The sequence below is a fragment of the Scylla paramamosain genome, chromosome 45 (genome assembly GCF_035594125.1).
Source record: "Scylla paramamosain isolate STU-SP2022 chromosome 45, ASM3559412v1, whole genome shotgun sequence".
Classification (NCBI taxonomy): Eukaryota; Metazoa; Arthropoda; class Malacostraca; order Decapoda; family Portunidae; genus Scylla; species Scylla paramamosain.
Window position 1 is genome coordinate 10085986 of NC_087195.1, and position 22500 is coordinate 10108485.

General features: G+C 40.8%; 2 protein-coding genes across 2 annotated transcripts in view; both read right to left on the reverse strand.

The window, feature by feature from the left end:
- LOC135094215 (uncharacterized) overlaps window positions 1–629 on the reverse strand; it is a 66761-nt gene extending 66132 nt beyond the window's left edge. Inside the window, exon 1 of the mRNA XM_063994088.1 lies at window positions 449–629. Coding sequence (XP_063850158.1) covers window positions 449–608 — 160 coding nt within the window. The 5' untranslated portion in view covers window positions 609–629. The remainder of the gene's footprint in view (window positions 1–448) is intronic.
- A 6119-nt stretch (window positions 630–6748) lies between these two features.
- LOC135094268 (glutamate receptor-like) overlaps window positions 6749–22500 on the reverse strand; it is a 16815-nt gene continuing 1063 nt past the window's right edge. The window contains exons 3-4 of the mRNA XM_063994250.1: window positions 22494–22500; window positions 6749–6947 (exon numbers count right to left, since the gene is read on the reverse strand). The exon at window positions 22494–22500 is cut by the window's right edge and continues 84 nt beyond it. Of these exons, the coding sequence (XP_063850320.1) occupies window positions 6774–6947; window positions 22494–22500 (181 nt within the window). The 3' untranslated portion in view covers window positions 6749–6773. The remainder of the gene's footprint in view (window positions 6948–22493) is intronic.

Consider the following 22500-nt stretch of genomic DNA (forward strand, 5'->3'; position numbering starts at 1 on the left):
TTCATTTATCACTTGCGCAACGCTTCACCTCAGAAGGCATCTTTAAGCTAAAAGACAAAATAAAATTAGTACACCAACTGAAAATTCGTATACAACGTACAAATACAAATTCTCTCTCTCTCTCTCTCTCTCTCTCTCTCTCTCTCTCTCTCTCTCTCTCTCTCTCTCTCTCTCTCTCTCTCTCTCTCTCTCTCTCTCTCTCTCTCTCTCTCTCTCTATATATATATATATATATATGGGAAAATGAGATCGGAAAATTTACTGAAAGAATTCCTAACAATTTTGTATGCCGAGTATTTTCCTCCTGGCTGATATACTGTTATCAAAAGATGGATGGAATTCCTCGAAGGGGAATACCGAATAACAAAGTTTCTGATGTTTGTTTCGCCACAGTTAGAAACTGAAAAAGAATGCACCTGTATCGCATTCGCATGATCTTTTAACTTACCTTGACATAAGAGGACAGCCACGCACCACAACAAGGACGTCAGGCTGTCAGTGATGAAATGTCGTTCGTCGCAGGAGTCACTGTGATACTCCAGCGTCTTAGCAAGAAGCAGAGCGTCCCAGACCATCACCAGGAGGGTACAAGCAACGGAGGTGAACATAATGACCACCAAAATCACTATCCAAACCTGCCAAACAATATGAAGATAAGCGACACCAGAGGTTACACACACACACACACACACACACACACACACACACACACACACACACACACACACACGCACACACACACATCAATCGGTAACTCAGTGATATTCCTGTTTGTCACCTAGTTCTGCCGTGGGGTCACGGTGCCGGGGCTTAAAGCGTGGTCGGTGGTGCTACCTTCTTTGATGTCTTATCTGTGTCACTGGATAGGTTTGGTGCCAGTCGGCTGAATGGGCTAAGCGCTTCCCCTTCGGCGCCATATGACCGCGATGTTGCGGCGAATTTTTTTTTTTTTTTTTTTATCAGTTAACTAAACCGAAGCCATACGCTTACGACGCTATCGACTTTTCAGTGTTAGACTAACAGTTACAGTTTCCCGTGAGAAAGAAGATAAGTGTGTGGTGTGTGAAGGTTCTCTGTCCTACCCACAAGGAGAACTATCATGAATTCTAAGTTTCTCCCGAGAGGGTATAGGTGGCTGTCACGAGTCCAGTAGAGAAGGGGAAGAAGGAGAAGAGGAAAAAGTATTACAAGACGAGGAGGAGGAGGAGGAGGAGGAGGAGTGAAATGAAATGAGGAGGAAAACCAGGAAGGATCAGGAATTTACCGGGACCAGACCAAATAAACCGTAGAATAATAATGGAAGTTATTAATGAACCGCAAGTTACTGTCTTATGGAAATCGCTACATGTACCGGTAATATGGAGGCAAGCGAAGGTAGCACCCATCTTTAAGAAAGGAGGTAAAACGTTAGCGTCTAATTAGTCAGTAATAGCAAGGAACATAAGGGACCATTTAGGTAAGCATAACTTGATAAATCAGTCACGGCATGACTTCACGAAGGGGAAGTCTTGCCTTACGAACTTGTTGTTGAGTTTTTACAATAAACTTTACGAGGCGGCAGATAATGGGGATAGCTATGACATCTTACACCTCGACTTCAGTAAGGCGTTCGACAAGGTACCTTCATGAAAAGGCTCTTGAAAAAGATTTGGGTGCATGGGACAAATGGGAAGGTGTTCGGGCAGATAAAGTCGTGGTCAGACAACAAGCGAGAGTTGTAATAAACAGCTACAAATCCGAATGGTGGTTAAGTAATTAGTGAGGTGGCACAAGAATCACTTTTAAGATCATTGCCATTTTTAATATATATATTATATACCTGGATAGTGGGATTAGTAGCACTATCAATAATAACAGGTAGATTAATTAGGTCAGATTCGGATGCCATCGCCCTGCAGGCAGACGTGGATAGGATGAACGAATGGAGAGACAGATGGCAAATGTAGTTTAATAATAACAAATGCAAAGTGCTTCAGACCTCCCAGTGAGGTCTGGAACACTGGATCAGGGGGTGCTGATAAGTTATCAGTAACCCAGCTGTGACCTCACTCAGTGTTTCCATTTGTGTTTCACAAAACATGGGGGCAATCACAGCCTGCCCTCTAAAGACAACTCTCTTCCTTCACACAAAACAACATGTACCTAATTATACGTACATCCTTCACTCAAAATTTTAAATTAAATATGGCGATTCTTATACAAGCCTCGGAATCCCCGTTTGGGGAAGGAATCACAAATGTTCTCAGGTTGGACAGCTATTCTGGTATCGACTCTAATTGTCTTGACACCCACCCCCCCAACTTAACTTCTTCATTAACGTCTGCAACATTAGCAGCCTTAGACCTAATTTTCAATCAGTAAAACACCAAACATCATCATCATTTCCTCATCGAGGCACAGGTGTCTAAGACAACTGACAGTAGCCCCTTTTAAGTTCTCTGCTACTTTCTCAATTCTGCTTTTCAATCCAAAGATGAATGTTGCGTTTATGTGCGCAGCGACTTATCCTGCTCTTATACCAATGCTCGTAAATCTTTAGAATTTTCCACCTTCTGGCTACGACTACAGAGTCATTTTTAAACTAAATTTATCTGTTGTATACCATTCACCTATCTCCTCTCACTACAAAAAAAAAAAAAAAAATTCTAAAAGTGGAGCACATCCGGACTCTTCCATTTGCGGAGATTTTCATTCTTTCCTGTTGTTTTCCGAAAATGCGCCTCAGTGCTTGCACCTTGCCTAGTCAAACTCTTCCATCTCTGTCTATCAATATTTCCTTTTTGCTGGAAGTTTGCTTACATTCAACCTGTTCCTAAAAACGCTAACTGCTCCAATCCTTCATACTACCGTCCTATTGCTTTAATTTCCTGCATCCAAAGTTTTTGAATTTATTATCAACAGGAAGATTTTTAAACATCTATCCCTTTACAAACTTTTATATCTGATCGCCAGTATGGGTTCCGTCGAGTCCGCTGTACTGGTGATTTGGTTTTCTTTACTGAATCTTGGTTATCCTTACTGAATCTTAGTCATCCTATTTTAGGGATTTTGGAGAAGCTTTAGCTAACAGCTAGACATATCAAAAGCATTTGGTAGAGTCTGGCACAAAGCTTTGATTCCCAAGCTAACCTCTTACGGCTTCTATCCTTCTCTCTGTAGCTTCATCTCGGAAGTTTACCTTCTAACCACTCTAATGTTACTGTAGTAGACGGTCACTCTGTTCTTATGCTAAGGTTCTGTCCTGTCATCCACTCTCTATTATTCACCAATGATCTTCTAAACCAAACTTCTTGTCCTGTCCACTCTTACACTGAAGATACCACCCTGCACTTTTCCACGTCTTTTCGTAAACGTTCAACCCTTCAGAAGTAAACAGCTCACTCAGAGAAGCCACAGGACGCAACTTCTGATCTTCAAATGTGAATGTGAGGCGGGGAGTTGAACAATATTCCATCCTCCCTTATCAAACGTTCATAGAGTAATGGGGTTCCGCCAGGCTTCGGAGCCTTAACAGCCTCACTGATCTGGAGTCTTCCTGCTCTTTTGGGTTCTCTATCCCGTTGGGAGGGGCGGGGGGGGGGCGTCGGGGTGATTTGCCGCGTCGTGGACCAAACCCACTTACCCTCGGCATAGGTAGTCACTCTGGCGTTTCCGGGATGACGGCCCGCTGGATGGAAGGCGGTGCTTTTCCTGCCTGAAGCCCAGCGGGTTCATGGCTTTGATAAAGGGGTACACGGTGCGGATGCGGTACCAGTCCTTCCCTTGTCCGAGGGGCGGGCATAGAGCCTCTGTGTCCGTCTCTTGGACCAGAGGCGTTCTAGCAGAAGGCGTACGTCTGCGAACGATGTGTCGTGTTGTGGCGGGCCTTGTAATATAGGTAGCAAACCGCCTGGTCTGAGGGTGGCGTCCTCAGCTGGAATCCTGTCGGGCGCGAGTCCGGCAGGTAGGTTTCGCATCACCTGTGCCGTCCGGAGGACGGTAGGTGTGAGTAGTACTGGCCTAGCCCACTACCCTGTCGTTCCCCCAAAGGGGTTTGTTCTCTACCGCTTAGTTCCCGTTGCTTGATTGCCAAGCGCGGGGACGGCGGTCGGACAAAAGTATGCCTCGATCAATTGTTCAGTGCCTCAAAACTTCCATCTCTCAACTCGACACAACCTTACAGATAACGACCCACTATTCTTCAGTGACACTCAGCCATTCCCCTCTTCTACACTGAACATCCTCGGTCTCTCCTTTACTTATAATCTAAAGTGGAAACTTCACATCTCATCTCTACCTAAAACAGCTTTTATGATAAAGCATTCTGAGTCGCATCACCCAGTTTTTCTCACAAACCGTCCCCCAAACTGCCAGTTGTCCTGACACCCAACTCAACTTTTTTTTTTCATTAATTTCTCCAAAATTCGAGGCTTTAGAACTAATTTTCAGTCTGTAGAACATCACCTCTTATCTACTAAACCTCATCTCCTTTTCCTCACCGAAGCACAGCTGTCTGAGGCAGCTGACAGTAACCCGTTTTCTGTTCCCTCCTACTTTATCCTTATTTTCAATTCAAAGTGGGATATTGTGCCTACGTGTGCAACGACTTAGCCTGCTCTCGTGCCCACGCTCTTAAATATTTAGAATTTTTCACGACCTGGCTACGACTACAGAGTCATTCTCTAATTAAATTTATCTGTGCTACATGTATACTTCTCACCTAACTCCTCTGTATAAAAAAAAAAAAAAATCGTCTCATCACCTCTTCTCTGCCCTCAGCCTCTCATCGCCGCAATGTTGCATCTCTTGTTATCTTCTACCACTATTTTCATGCTAACTGTTCTTCTAATCTTGCTAACTGTATGCTAGAGATGTCAGCATCCGCATCCGCATCCACGGAACATCCGCATAGTTTTTAACATCTGCATCCGCATCGACAGTTCTGATAAATTAAACATCCGCATTTATGATGAAATATTTGTATCACACGCAACGAGGATTTGACAGTTACATTTTATACATTGCAGACTACAGATTACAGATCTTGCAAAGTTGAAGAAAATTAATTAATGTATATTTACTTATTTATACCTTTCATTCATTTCCTTTGAAATTCACACAACTTAATGTGTCAAGAGTTTTGCGGAAAGGGAGAAGGAGGAAGAGAATTTTACATAGTGACTATGCATGTATAGTGTAAATATGTAAAAGTACCTAGGCCTACATATACGCTGTGTAATAGTACTGTATATGTCCACTATATGTAATATTACACAAGTTATTAAGTATGAAGAGAAGCAGCCTGGGTGACAAGAAAAGATAGATAGATAGATAAATAGGGAGAGAGAGAGAGAGAGAGAGAGAGAGAGAGAGAGAGAGAGAGAGAGAGAGAGAGAGAGAGAGAGAGAGAGAGAGAGAGAGAGAGAGAGAGAGAGATCCTGGTAACACACGTGCCTGAAACTTGTCATAAAACTTTACATTTACAAAATGCTGTATTGTGTATCAAAAGCAGCTGTCATTTGGCGCTATATAGTGATTTTATACCAAAATCTTGAACATTCGCATCTGTAACCGCATCCATGTGGATGTCATACATCCATTTTTTTAGTAGGAACAGATATTCACATCCGCATCCGTAAAATATACATATAACATCCGCATACACATCCACATCCGCGGTTCTCTGAATTCTGACATCCGATGTATCTCTACTGCATGCCTCCCCTTCTCCCGAGGCCTCGTTGCACAAGACTTTTTCTCTCACCCCTATTATGTCCACCTCTTTAATGCAAGAGTTAACCAGTTTTGTCAATCATTTATCCCTTTCTCTGGTAAATTCTGGAACTCCCTGCCTGCCTCTGTATTTCTTCGTTCCTATGACAACTCTTTCAAGTAAGTCTCGAAGTAATATTGAAGTTATATTTGGTACTGGTTAGACCTCATCTCATAATGCCCCGTTCAGGTTCCCATATTACTTGAAGAATATAGGTCTATTAGAATAATTACAGAGGAAAATAACGAAAAATATACAGGGGATGAAGGGTATTCCTTAAGAAACAAGAGTGAAGCTTTTAAAAATTCACATTTTTTAGTGAAGCGTAGCTTATAGGGGACCTGATGGAGGCCTTTATTTGTTATAGGGAATATACCATCCGTGAGGTAAGTAAAACTCTCAAGATCACTAATCAAGATAGAACAAGATATAATAGGTTCAAGCTTGAAAAAAAAAAAATAGGTTCAAGAAAGATATAGGAAGGAATTAGTTCTCAAATAGTGTTATATGAATGGAATGAACTCACTAATCAGGCTGTTAGTGCTGAATCATCATGGAGCTTTAGAAGATTAAGGGAATTTGCGAATGGGGATGATAGGTGAAAATAGGTAGGTATGTTTCATACAGGGACTGCCACTTGAAGGCCTGAAGATGATGGTGATGATGGTGGTGGTGGTGGTGCTGCTGATGATGATAATGATGTGGCAGAGAAAGGAAAAAAAATAAATATTGTAAAAGAAGAAAAAAAAAAAAATGCAACAGTAGTAGCAACAACAAAAAAACATCAGGCAGAAGAAACGGCATCGAACACCTCTGCATTTATTTATTTTTTTATTGATTTATTGTTAAAAGGAAAAGGCTGACTATTTTATGGAATTGCAGCTATTGAATCCTCGCTGCTTAAACATAAACAGATCATTGACAAGTACAAGTCTTCACAAAAAAAAAAAAAAAATAGGAATACTTCTTTATAAACCAAACCAGCCTTCCCTTACTCACACAGACAAGCATCAACAAGCAATCAATCAGACAAACGTACAAAAATTGTAAAGGGCTTGACAAATCCAGCCATGTCAGGTTCCAGCACTGGACGCCTCACAGCCACGTGGATCTGCTCCACGAAGAGGGGCACCGTGAAGTCCAGGTGTCTCATGCGCGCCTCATTCACCGTCAGCAGGCCCGTCATGTCCGCCTCCTGTTGCCACCAGTGACACTATCATCCCTATTATACAAGTAGTACGAGCAATACTACTACTACTACTACAACTGGTATTAGTGATAAATAGTAGTACTACTACTACTGCTACTACTACTAATAATAATAATAATTTTATCATTAAGAAAATAAACATCCACACTTTAATAAGCGAGGAACGATGTCGAATCCCAACCTTAATAATAAATGACGTACATAAACAGTATTTGAATACACATCTACATCCGCGGATCTCTATATTCTGACATCCGATACATAATAACAAATGACTAAATCAGTAAAATGTGATTGCCACATTGTGCTGCAAATATGTTAGTGGAATCGTTTGCAGTTCACCACATATTTAACTGATATTCTTGACTATTGCAGGTGTCTACTTCTTCATACTTTTTGTACACACACACAAAAAAAAAAAGTTCTCAGACAGAAGGCGTACTGGACAACTAGATCACGCTCCTCATTTCTACCATCCAGTAAAGCGAGGTGCACACCTTTAACACAGCCACTCAATGCTGCTCACTCCCATGCTGTGGATCCGACTTTGCTTCTATCACACGCAATTTTCGTTTAACTAATTCATTATTGGATAAATGAATGAAAACTAAGAAAACAGCTGCAGTTAATGGCGATGGTGTAAGCAGAATTTTTATGCCTATATATATTTGTACTACGCCATATATGTTTTAATAATTTACTGAGTTTTGATAGATAAGGTTGAATTCTACATACAATAATTGCTAATTTCAATGCTTTCACCGAAATGGCCGATCTTGTATGAATAATATTATGAAAACCTGCATTACCAGCACGTACGTTAAGCTTCCCTCCTTAACACTATTTCATATGATTCTCCAATATATTTTCCTCCCCCCTCAACCCTGTAGAAACAGTTCACTACACATCTTTTCACTTAAGTCCTCTGTGGCTGAACACCCTGCCCAAGATTCAACCAACAGTAACATTTAACATAACACCACAACAACAATAACATGAATACAGACAAGTGCCCACAAACAAACAGAAGGGTAATTCACCTCTCACTGCAACAAACCTTGGCCTTTTATTTTTTTTCATGTATGAAGGACACTGGCCAAGGGCAACAAAAATCTAATAAAAAAAATGCCCACTGAAATGCCAGTCCCATAAAAGGGTCAAAGCAGTGGTCAAAAATTGATGAATAAGTGTCTTGAAACCTCTCTCTTGAAGGAATTCAAGTCATAGGAAGGTGGAAATACAGAAGCAGGCAGGGAGTTCCAGAGTTTACTAGAGAAAGGGATGAATGATTGAGAATACTGCTTAACTCTTGCGTTAGAGAGGTGGACAGAATAGGGGTGAGAGAAAGAAGAAAGTCTTGTGCCACGAGGCTGCGGAAGGAGGGGAGGCATGCAGTTAGCAAGATCAGAAGAGCAGTTAGCATGGAAATAGCGGTAGAAGACAGCTAGATATGCAACATTGCGGCTGTGAGAGAGAGGCTGAAGACAGTCAGTTAGAGGAGAGGAGTTGATGAGACGAAAGGCTTTTGATTCCACCCTGTCTAGAAGAGCAGTATGAGTGGAACCCCCCCAGACATGTGAAGCATACTCCATACATGGACGGATAAGGCCCTTGTACAGAGTTAGCAGCTGGGGGGGTGAGAAAAACTGGCGGAGACGTCTCAGAACGCCTAACTTCATAGAAGCTGTTTTAGCTAGAGATGAGATGTGAAGTTTCCAGTTCAGATTATAAGTAAAGGACAGACCGAGGATGTTCAGTGTAGAAGAGGGGGACAGTTGAGTGTCATTGAAGAAGAGGGAATATTTGTCTGGAAGGTTGTGTCGAGTTGATAGATGGAGGAATTGAGTTTTTGAGGCATTAAACAATACCAAGTTTGCTCTGCCCCAATCAGAAATTTTAGAAAGATCAGAAGTCAAGCGTTCTGTGGCTTCCCTGCGTGATATGTTTACCTCCTGAAGGGTTAGACGTCTATGAAAAGACATGGAAAAGTGCAGGGTGGTATCATCAGCGTAGGAGTGGATAGGACAAGAAGTTTGGTTTAGAAGATCATTAATGAATAATAAGAAGAGAGTGGGTGACAGGACAGAACCCTGAGGAACACCACTGTTAATAGATTTAGGAGAAGAACAGTGACCGTCTACCACAGCAGCAATAGAATGGTCAGAAAGGAAACTTGAGATGAAGTTATAGAGAGAAGGATAGAAACCGTAGGAGGGTAGTTTGGAAATCAAAGCTTTGTGCCAGACTCTATCAAAAGCTTTTGATATGTCCAAGGCAACAGCAAAAGTTTCACCAAAATCTCTAAAAGAGGATGACCAAGAATCAGTAAGGAAAGCCAGAAGATCACCAGTAGAGCAGCCTTGACAGAACCCATACTGGCGATCAGACTTCACTGTATGTCGATCACTTCACAACCTTCAGATAGAAGGTTGTGAAATGATAGATGTTTAAGAATATTCCTAATGAGGATAGATTAAAAAATTTAGATAGGCAGGAAATTAAAGCAATAGGACGGTAGTTTGAGGGATTAGAACGGTCACCCTTTTTAGGAACAGGTTGAATGTAAGCAAACTTTCAGCAAGAAGGAAAGGTAGATGTTGACAGACAGAGCTGAAAGAATTTGACTAGGCAAGGTGCAAGCACGGAGGCACAATTTCGGAGAACAATAGGAGGGACCCCATCAGTTCCATAAGCCTTCCAAGGGTTTAGGCCAGCGAAGGCATGGAAAACATCATTACGAAGAATTTTAATACATGGCATGAAGTAGTCAGAGGGTAGAGGAGAAGGAGGAACAAGCCCAGAATCGTCCAAGGTAGGGTTTTTAGCCAAGGTTTGAGAGAAGAGTTCAGCTTTAGAAATAGATGTGATAGCAGTGGTGCCATCTGGTTGAAATAGAGGAGGGAAAGAAGAAGAAGCAAAGTTATTGGAGATATTTTTGGCTAGATGCCAGAAATCACTAGGGGAGTTAGATCTTGAAAGGTTTTGACACTTTCTGTTAATGAAGGAGTATTTGGCTAGTTGAAGAACAGACTTGGCATGGTTCTGGGCAGAAATATAAAGTGCATGAGATTCTGGTGATCGAAGGCTTAAGTACCTTTTGTGGGCCACCTCTCTATCATGTATAGCACGAGAACAAGCTGTGTTAAACCAAAGTTTAGAAGGTTTAGGACGAGAAAAAGAGTGAGGAATGTACGCCTCCATGCCAGGCACTATCACCTCTGTTATGCACTCACCACACAAAGATGGGTCCCTGACACGGAAGCAGTAGTCATTCCAAGGAAAATCAGTAAAATACCTCCTCAAGTCCCCCCAACTAACAGAGGCAAAACGCCAGAGACACCTTCGCTTAGGGGGATCCTGAGGAGGGATTGGAGTGATAGGACAAGATAAAGATATGAGATTGGGATCGGAGGAGCCCAACGGAAAAAAAAAAAGGGTGACAGCATAAGCAGAAGGATTAGAGGTCAGGAAAAGGTCAAAAATGTTGGGCGTATCTCCAAGACGGTCAGGAATACGAGTAGGGTGTTGCACCAATTGCTCTAGGTCATGGAGGATGGCAAAGTTGTAGGCTAGTTCTCCAGGATGGTCAGTGAAGGGAGAGGAAAGCCAAAGCTGGTGGTGAACATTGAAGTCTCCAAGAATGGAGATCTCTGCAAAAGGGAAGAGGGTCAGAATGTGTTCCACTTTGGAAGTTAAGTAGTCCAAGAACTTCTTATAATCAGAGGAGTTAGGTGAGAGGTATACAGCACATATAAATTTAGTATGAGAGTGACTCTGTAGTCGTAGCCAGATGGTGGAAAACTCGGGAGATTCGAGAGCGTGGGCACGAGAGCAGGTTAAGTCATTGCGCACATAAACGCAGCATCCAGCTTTGGATCGAAAATGAAGATAGAGAAAGTAGGAGGGAACAGAAAAGGGGCTACTGTCAGTTGCCTCAGACACCTGAGTTCCAGTGAGGAAAAGAAGATGAGGTTTAGAAGAGGAGAGGTAGTGTTCTACAGATTGAAAATTAGATCTTAGACCGCGAATGTTGCAGAAGTTAATGAAGAAAAAATTGAGGGGGGGGTGTCAAGACACTTAGGGTCATCGACAGAAAGACAGTCCGACCTGGGGACATTTATGGTCCCCTCCCCAGATGGGGACTCCGAGGCTGGTGTAGGAGTCGCCATGATGATTTTAAAATTTTGAGTGAAGAGTGTGTGTGTTATTAGGTGCTTGTAGTTTTGTGTGGAAGAGAGTTGTCTTTAGAGTGCAGGCTGTGACTGCCCCCTTGTGTTGTGAGACACAAAGGGAAACGTTCAGTGAGGTCACAGCTGGGTTTAATGATAAGTTCACAGTACCCCCTGAACAGTGCTTTAGGCATCACTGGGAGTAATTATCGTTTCGGCAGGTGTCTACTGCCTCCTCCATCTATACATACACCTACATACACACAAAACTGAGGAGTCAAATCCTTGATATGAAATGTGTTACAATTAGGTACACTCACTGGCAGACTATTATGAAGACTCCTATGCTATTCATATAAGTATGGCTGGTTTTTACTCAATTATTCTCTTAAAGGAGCTGGCCTGTCTAACTGCAGAACCCTCCCAGTCTCTTTGAAACAAAACCATCTGCTTTTGAAGGTCTTTCTTGCGTGATAACTGGACAGTGACTAGCGTGAAAGCGTGAGACAAACGACCTTCCACCCTGCTGCTACGAGGGTGGTTACAAGAAAATAGGTTGGGTGGTGACACACACACACACACACACACACACACACACACACACACACAAACACCTTCCTGCCAACTCGCCTCACTCACCGCTGGCTTATATGAATAAAAACTTGCTTCATGAAAATTCTGGTGAATAAAGTACGGGGCATGGATAAATCCTGATTACTTTACCGTCAAGAGCAACTGTTCTACTAAACACTGGGTGAGACTCAAATTGAATGAGCAATGGGAATTAAGGAAAACTAAGTAGGGAATGTAAAACACATCTGGACGAGTAAATGTTGTACTAGAGCTGCAGGCTTGGCTACCTGTGAGAGACATGTCAAATTCTCATCTCCAGCCTGTCTCTCTCTCTCTCTCTCTCTCTCTCTCTCTCTCTCTCTCTCTCTCTTCCTTCATTCGTTTTTACTTCTCATCCTTCTTTATTCATTCTTCTCTCTGCGTCGCCTTATATTGCTGCGCCCAACTATATATATATATATATATATATATATATATATATATATATATATATATATATATATATATATATATATATATATATATATATATATATATATATATATATATATATAACTGCTCTTCTGATCTCGCTAACTGCATGCTTCCCCTCCTCCCGCGGCCTCGCTCCACAAGACTCTTCTTTCTCTCACCCCTATTCTGTCCACCTCTCTAATGCAAGAGTTAACCAGTATTCTCAGTCATTCATCGTTTTCTCTGGTAAACTCTAACTCCCTACCTGCTTCTGTTTTTCCACCTTCCTATGACTTGAATTCCTTCAAAAGGGAGGTTTCAAGACACCTTTCAATTTTTGACTACCGCTTTGGACTCTTTTATGAGACTGGCATCTAAGTGGGCATTTATTTCTTATCGTTGCTCTTGGCCAGTCTCTCTCCTACATAAATAAATTAATTAATTAAAAAAAAAAAAAAAAAAAAAAAAAAAATATATATATATATATATATATATATATATATATATATATATATATATATATATATATATATATATATATATATATATATATATATATATATATATATATATATATATATATATATATATATATATATATATATATATATATATATATATAATTTTATTTTATTTTTTTTTTTCTAGGAGGAGGTAGTAGGCATCTGCCGAAACGATAATTACTCCCAGTAAGGTCTAGTCTTGGATCAGGGGATGCTGTGAACTTGTCATTAAACCCAGCTGTGACCTCACTGACTTTTGTGTCTCATACCACAAAGAGGCAGTCACAGCCTGCCCTCCTTTCTTCCTTCACACAAAACCAGAAGCACCTAATTTAGTGTAGGCTCATTTGTAATGTCGTGTATTTTTTTTGGTAAAAGCAAAAACTCACTTGATTTTGAAAGAATATATCATAAGCTTTAAAAAAAATTAGGATGCCATTTTTTCTTCACATTCTAAGGGTCCGAAATTCAAGATGGCGTCCAAGATGGCCGCCGTTTAGCAATAATTCAATATATTCGCTAGTACACATGATATAATTACAAATAAAGTATATAAATATAGGTTTTCTGACACACAAATACCAATGGAATCATCAAATTTAGGCTAATGTTGTGAATTACTTGCATAATTTCAAGATGACTTCCAAATTTTGACATTACGAAGGATATAAATCGGGCACCAATATTTTTCCAGCATCTATTATACTTGTAAAACTGTCTAGAGATTCCTACATGGATTCCCTGTAACTAATAATATATATATATATTTTTTTTTTGTTTCAGACAACCTGGCATCTTCAGCATGACGGCCCCAAAATAGATGTTTGAATGCAGTCACTTGATGCAGTTCCCCACAGCAACTATAACATAGCTTATATCAACCATCAACATGGCGGAGTCTTCATCTAACAAGAAGCCAAAAACTGTGGACTTTGAACTTTGCTTCATTTGTCAGCTGAGGAGCAAACAAATAGATTATACAAACTATGTGCTTCACCCATCTTTGCATTCTATAGAGAAACTAATTATATCAACTGATTTTCGATGTTCATACGGGGAAACAGAGTTCTCTGCATTAAAGGATCGCATAAGTGGTTTGTCTGCTGATGAACTGCTTCAGAAAAGTGTTTCCTACCACAAGACATGCTACAAGGATCTCACAAATAAAACACACATTGAACGAGCAAAAAGGAGATACGATAAGGGACAAGCAAGTGCCAGTGACGTAAAACAGAAGAGAAAAGGACGACCATCAAAATCCACATCTACCTGTACTTCTACATCACGACCTACATGTACCAGAAGTCAGATTTTCGACAAGGAGATGTGTGTCTTTTGCCAAGAAGAGAGAGCAGATAATTTGCATGATGTCTCAACTGAAAACATGGGAGCTCAACTCAAGACAATTGGCCAACAGACAACAAATGAACACTTGAAAGTCAGACTGAGCAATGTTGTTGTATCGTCCGATCTATTAACAGCAGTTGCAGAGGACATGAAGTATCACCTGATGTGCTTAAGCCATGCAAAACGAGACATAGAAAAGGCTAAGAGACAAATCCCAAAAGATCATATTAAGTTCGCACAGTTAGTATCTAATGTAGAAATACTTGATCTGGTGGAAACAGAAATTAACAACTCAACTCATGAATCTGTTTTGAATATGAACGACATTGAAAAATCTTATGTGTGTTTGCTGGAAGCAAACGGGTTTACTTTACCTGATTATCCGCGATACAAACCATACCTAAAACAACTGATTTTGGACAATATTCCTGATGTGCACTTCACCAGACCTCCAGACAAAACAAAACCAGAACAAATACTTTCTACAAAGCACAAGGAAACCCTGTTAGCTGGTGCTCTTTCCAATGACCCAAAAAGACCTAAAAGATGATGTGAAAGTCCTTCTGAAAGCTGCTAAAATCCTGAGAAAAGACATTGCAAACGCCCCTCCATGGAAATTTCAAGGATCATTTGATAATTATGAACCACCGCCTTTGCTCCAAATCTTCTGCAAATATGCTATCCAAGGTGTACATGAAATTAAAAGTACCAGCAGAGCAGAATCTATAAAACAAAGTGCATCTATACTGGCACAGCATTTCGTGTGTGCATGCAAGACTAATCGGCAGGTTACATATGAAACAAAACACGAAGACATCACTTTCAAACACCGAACCGAAACTCCCCTCAATGTTGGATTAGCTCTAGATGTACACAAAAGCACCAGATCAAAGTCACTTGTAGAGAAACTAGGCCAACTAGACCTCACTGTCCCCTACAAAAAGGTTATGGAAATAGAGACTGGCCTCGCAAATGCTGTTCTTCAGCGGATGAAATCAATGGGAGGAGTTTATCATCCACCTTGGTTGGTCCACGATATGTTTGTTTGGTTTGCCCTGGACAACATAGATTTTCTTGAATCCACACCTTCTGGGATGAATACACTCCATGGAACTGCCATTGCTGTATATCAGACTGAATCAGACAGTTCCTCAACAATACCAATTGACATTGATCGTTCATCACGCTCTGAAACTTTGGAGGCTGCAGTTCCATGTGAAATATTACCATGTGACAAACCAGTACTTACAACCAAAACATGTGATTGCATACTAAATTCTGGCACGTCTAGCACAGAACTGAACAAGGAGAAGGATCTGGCATGGATTATAGGATGCATGGACTTCAAAGAAAGTGAAGTAGACGTCAAACATACCACTTGTCCAGGAACATGGGGGGCCTTCAACTCTCTGTTGTCTCCTTCTGGTCCAAAGACAAACATTGCCCTAGTACCTCCACTGATACGCTTACTTCCTACAAAGTATGACACTCTCTATACAGGCCTAATGAGAGCACGTGCTATCTCCACTTATGCCATGGGACCCACATCTATCGCAGTTGTGACTCTTGATCTTCAGCTATACGATATAGCCATGAAGCTGTGGATGGAGCGTGAGGACATCAAGAAGCAGTTCCTGTTTCGGCCTGGAGAGCTGCACATAATCTTCTGGGCTTTGGCTGCCTTGGGTAAATATGTGGAAGGGAGTGGTATTGACCAAGCATGGGTCGAAGCTGGACTATACTCACCAACAACAGTAACACAAATACTCAACGGAAAACACATGTATCGGGCACTGGAAGCTCATACAGTTACATTGCTCGCTTTGTACAGCTTGTACTTTCAAAAGTTTCTCCAACTTCAGCCTGATGAAGAAGTATTCTTGAAAGAAACCTCCACTCGTTTGGGAGAAGCATATAAGGAAGACATGAATCTCGACCCAGAAAGCAGACATAACCTCAGCGATGCCGTTACAAAAACAATCAAAATGTTTGAATCCAGGGACATCTTCAAAAAGATCAAACAATCTGAAGGCACTACAAACAAGATTCAGCGTTTCATCAGCAACTACATGAAACAGTTTGAGACCATTCTACAATTTGTTCGAGCAACCAGACAACGAGACATATTGCTACATATGCAGAGTCTGGAAGCACTTATAAAGTACTTCTTTGCCCATGACCATTTAAACTATGCACGCCTGCTGCCACTGTATATATCTACGATGCAAGAAACGGAAAAGGACCATCCAGAAATATGGGCCGAGTTTTTGAAGGGCAACTTCTGTGTCACTAAAGGCATGGCTGGATTCACATCAATAGGTCCAGACCATGGGATTGAACAAGAGAATCGTGAACTCAAAGTTGTAGGTGGGATAGTAGGAATCACACAGAATGAAAAGTCTCTTGACAAGTTCTTTCTCATTGCACCTGAACTTTCAAATTTACAACATGAATTTGAAAAAATCTACTGCTCTAGCAACAATAAGAAAAGAACACAACACCATGAACTCACAGGAGGAAAGCTCTCTCGTGTCACACAAAATGCAGTCAAACTCAGTGCAGTATTTCATCATCATGGAAACCCATTTGACTCTGCTGATGAGGATGAAATATACAACTTGCTCACCAAGTCAGTTATGAATGAAACTGTTGCCAATGACATCCTTCGGCGTGACGAGATTGGTCAACAGATGTTTGAAGGTTTTGTCACTGAACGCCTGACAAAAGGAAAACTTTCTGTGTGGGACAAAATGACCAAAAAGAAACTTGGAACTTACAAAAGTGGTAATGCATCAACAGAAATCAGAGTAGGGGACAAGGTGGTCAAGATCAAAGAAGAGCGAGCACTATTGCAACGCTGCATCGTTATCTCCAGAAAGCGACCAGAACTTGACCTGAAGGAGTGCATTGGAACTTACGAGTTTGGTGTAGTACCACGATCCTTATTTGCTTCAGATGGGTCTCTTCTGCTAGCCTATGATAAGGCTTCGATACTGCATCATCTTGAAAAACTCAGTAGTAATGCACAACAGACCGAAGTTGACAGAAATGATGCAACTGAAAGTGAGCCATCTGGCAATCAAGCAGAGTATGTACCAATACAAGTAGCAGCTACACCAGCAGAACATACAAAAGGTGAGATAAATCAACCATCAAGATATCGAGTAGTCATCATCGATGGAATGGCTGTGGTTAACTCAGTTATCAAGACCGAACAAATGAAGACATGTCAAGATTTTGCAGACTCCTTTCTGGCGATAATCTGTAACATAGCTGCAAACTATGATGAGGTCAGATTGGTGTTCGACAGGTACATGAAAACATCACTCAAGGAACAGATGAGGACAAAGAGGACCAAAGGAAATTCAACATTTTACCATGTGAAGGACACCACATTAATCCAGAATATTTCCCTGAAGGACTTTCTCAGTGATATCCGGACCAAAGCAGAGCTCACAGAGTATTTGGCTAACAAGGTTGTATGCCACAGCAGGAGTTCAAACAACAGACTAAAGAAATTTATGGTAACCTCAGGAACATACACCAAAGGCAATGTTGATATTCCAGACACTCTTCTCACTCACAGCCAAGAAGAGGCAGACACGTTGCTCATACTGCATGCTGTAAGTGCTCCCCATGAAGCAGAACTTGTGGTTAGTTCTCCAGATACAGATGTCTTGTTGCTACTTGTGCACATGTATCCACTTTTGCCAGTTTCTACTGTCTTCCTTACTGGAAAGGGCAGGCTGAAGAGGAAAATTTCTGTCAGTAACATATATAACAAATTAGGACACAAGCGCGCTTCTGCACTGTTGGGTTTTCATGCTCTGACAGGCTCTGACATGTGTGGTAGATTTGCTGGCAGAACCAAAGACTGGTGCTTCAAGGCATTCATGTCTTGCGATGATGAGATCCTGGATGCACTAGCAGTGCTAGGAAATGACAACGATCTGCCCTCTGATGCATGCTCTCAGCTGGAACGTTTTGTTTGTGTGCTGTATACTCGTAGATCAAAAATTCACACAACAGTAAATGAGCTTCGCTGGTTTCTCTACTCAAATCGTGCAGCTCTAGGAGAAAACCTTCCACCAACGTCTGGTTCACTGAACTTGCATATTCGACGGGCGCACTACATAGCCATGATTTGGAAGAAAGCTGATGTAAATCACCCACGCCTTCCAGCACCTGATGCCTTTGGTTGGACATTTGACGCAGGTTCAAATCACTTCTACCCTGTCCGATGTTTGAACCCACCAGCTCCTGAGGCAGTACTGAACCTAATAAAGTGCGGATGCAAATGTGGATGTGAAGGAATGTGTAGTTGTCGCAAAAACAATATCCCATGTACAGAAGTCTGTGGATGTTGGGTTTTCACTTGCAACAACAAAACAAGCCAACCAGAGATAAATGAGGAGTGTGAAGACTTTTGATGTCCACTGTAAAAACTATACCTATACACCATGTAACATAGCCATTTTGGACATCAGCTTGAAATTATGCATGTAAGTCACAACTTTAGCCTAAATTTAATGATTCCATTGGTTTTCGTGTGTCAGAATACCTATATTTAGATACTTTATTTGTAATTATATCATGTGTACTAGCGAAGATATTGAATTATTGCTAAACGGCGGCCATCTTGGACGCCATCTTGAATTTCGGACCCTTAGAATGTGAAGAAAAAATGGCACCCTAATTTTTTTTGAAGCTTATGATATATTCTTTCAAAATCAAGTGAGTTTTTGCTTTTACCAAAAAAAAAAACACGAATGTTTATTTCATGACAAATGAGCCTACACTAATTACACATACATACTCTTCACTCAAGATTCAAAGTTATCATGGCGACTCCTACACCAGCCTTGGAGTCCCCATCTGGGTAGGGGACCACAAATATCCCCAGGTCGGACTGCTTTTCTGGTGTCGACTTTTCTAAGTGCCTTTACATCCTCCTCAACTTTTTCTTTATAAACGTCTGCAACATTCGCAGTCTTAGATCTAATTTTTAATCTGTAGAAACATCACCTCTACTTTTATAAACCTCATCTTCATTTTCTCACTGAAACACAGGTGTCTGAGGCAACAGACAGTGGCCGCTTTTCTGTTCCCTCCTACTTTCCTCATTTTCAATGAAACCTGGTTGATGCGTTTACATACTCAACGAATTAACCTGCTTTCGTGCCTACGCTCTTGAATCTTCCGAGTATTCCACCATCTAGGTACGACTACAGAGTCACTATCAAACTAAATTTATCTGTGCTGTATAGCTCTCACCTAACTCCTCTGACAATAAGAAATTTTTTGACTAGTTAACTTCTAAAGTGGAGCACATTCTTACTCTTTTCCCTTTTGTGGAGATCTCCATTCTTGGAGACTTCAATGTTCACCATCAGCTTAGGCTATCCACTTCCTTCACTGACCATCCTTGTGAACTAGCCTTCAACTTCGCTATCGTCCACGACCTAAGGCAATTGGTGCAACACCCATATTCCTGACCGTCTTGGAGATACGCCCAATATTCTAGACTTTTTTTTTTTCAACCTCTTATCATTTTGCCAATGCTGTTACCTTCTCTTTTCCATTAGGCTACTCCGATTACAATCTCATATCTGTATCTTGCCCTATCATTCCACTCCATCCTTAGGATCCCCTTAGGTGGAGGTGCTTCTGGCGTTTTTCCTCTGCTAGTTTTTGGAACCTAAGGAGGTATTTTACTGATTTTCCTTGGAATGATTACTGCTTCCGTGTCAGAGACCCATCTCTGACACGAGCGCATAACAGAGGTGATAGTGTCTGGCATAGAGGCGTACATTTCTCACTTTTTTCTCGACGTAAACCTTCCAAACCTTTTTTTTTTTTTTTTTTTTTAACAGCCTGCTCTCGTACTATACATGATAGAGAGGTGGCCCACAAGAGATTCTTGATCATTCCATTACTAGAATCATGCACTTTACATTTCTCCTCGGATCCATTTCAAATGTGTTCTCCAACTAGCCAAAAACTCCTTCATTAACAGAAAGTGTCAAAATCTTTCAACTCCCCTTGTTACTTCTATCACCTAGCCAAAAAACATCTCCAATAACTTTGCTTCTTTTCACCCTTTATTTCAATTAGATGGCACCAGTACTATCATATCTATCTTTAAAGCTGAACTCTTCGCTCAAACCTTTGCTAAAAACTCTACCTTAGACGATTCAGGGTTTCTTCCCTCCTCTCCTCCACCCTCTGACTACATCATGCTATTACATCATACTATTAAAATTTTTCGCAATGATGCTCTCCATGCCCCCGCTGGCCTTAACCCTCGGAAGGCTTATGGGGTCCCTCCTATTGTTCTCCGAAACTGCGTCCCTGTGCTTGTGCCTTGCCTAGCCAAACTCTTTCACCTCTGTCTGTCAACATCTACCTTTCCTTCTTGCTGGAAGTCTGCCTACATTCAGCCTGTTCCTAAACAAAGAGTGACCGTTCTAATTCTTCAGTCTACCGCCCCGTTGCTTTAATTTCCTGCTTATCTAAAGTTTTGAATCTGTCTTAAACAGGAAAACTCTGAAACATCTATCACTTCACAACCTTCTATCTGATTGCCAGCATGGGTTCCGTCAAGGCCGCTCTATTGATGATCTTCTGGCTTTTCTTATTGATTCTTGGTCATCCTCTTTCAGAGGTTTTGGTGAAACTTTTGCTATTACCTTGGGCATATTAAAAGCTTTTGATAGAGTCTGGCACAAAACTTTAATTTCCAAGCTACCCTCCTGCGGCTTTTATCCTACTCTCTGTAACTTCATCTCTAGTTTCCTTTTGTGACCCTTCTATTGCTGCTGTAGCAGATGGTCACTGTTCTCCAAGATCTATGAACATTAATGTTCCTCAGAGTTCTGCTGTAGTAGATGGTCACTGTTCTCCAAGATCTATTAACATTAATGTTCCTCAGAGTCCTGTCCTGTCACCCACTATCTTTCTGTTATTCTTCAATGATCTTCTAAACCAAATTTCTTGTCCTATCCACTCCTACGCTGATGATACCACCCTGCACTTTTTCACGTCTTTTGCTAGACGTCAGTTTACACAGAGAAGCCACAGAACGCCTAACTTCTGATCTCTCTAAAATTTCTGATTGGGGAAGACTAAACTTCGTATTGTTCAATGCCTCAAAAACTCCATCTGTCAACTCAGCACAACCTTCCAGACAACTATCCCCTCTTCTTCAATGACATTCAACTGTCCCCTTCTTCTACACTGAATATCATCGCTCTTTTAGACGGGCTGGAATCAAAAGCTTTTTATCTCATCAACTCTCCTCTAACTGACTGTCTTCAGTCTCTTTCTCATTGCCACAATGTTGCTTCCTTGCTGCACAAGACTTTATTCTTTCACCCCTATTCTGTACACCTCTCGAATGCAAGCGTTTACCAGTTAATCATTCTTCCCTTTACTTGGTAAACTCTGGAACTCCCCGCCTGCTTCTGAATTTCCACCTTTCCTTGACTTGAACTTTTTCAAGAGAGAGGTTTCAAGACACTTTTCCTTTAATTTTTGACTACTGCATCGGATCCTATTCGAGAGCCGGCATCTCAATGGACCTTTAATTTTTTTTTATTGGATTTTAGTTGCCTTTGGTCAGTGCCCCTCCTATATACATATTATACTAATATATATATATATATATATATATATATATATATATATATATATATATATATATATATATATATATATATATATATATATATATATATATATATATATATATATATATATATATATATATATATATATATATATATATATATATATATATATATATATATCACCAACAATATCCTGTGTACTCGTACGTGTACACATTTCGACAGCTCGCCAAGAACCGATTGGTTTCAGTGTAAGTTCAGTTTCTGGAGTCCTAAGGTGTGAACACTAGGCAATGGAATATCTGGAAATGGATAGCATCTAATGACATATTTATGACACAATGGACCTCCATCAGATAACTCCCTGGAAATGGGTTCCTGGTGTTTTGTTGACCATTACTTGGTAAGGTTTTGTTGTAAACATTTAAGGAAATACAAAATTGCGTGCTGGTAACCTTACTTTTAATCATCCTGTTAATCTCTTGGTATTGACTACGGCGCCTTAAATGAAAGCAATCGAATAATCCTCTTGTTGCCATTTTTGTTTGCTTTTTAAAATATTATGAGAGGTCTGCAACGTATTACTTTGCCCAATATCACAGGTCTAACCTCCCCCAAGTATTAGTTTGCACCGTATCAGAACATTTTTAACCCCCCCACCGACGTATTACTTTGCACCTCATCACAGCTCTAGCTTCTTTTTTTTTTTTTTTTTCACGTACAGCCTTCCATCTTATCACAACTCATTTTTTTTCTCCCACCGAGACAATGTTACATACTCGTAGTGGGGCCGTCTGTTACTTCAGTTAACCCAGAAGAAGGAAAATAAAAATAAAAATATAAGGAAGTAACACTCACCCCACTG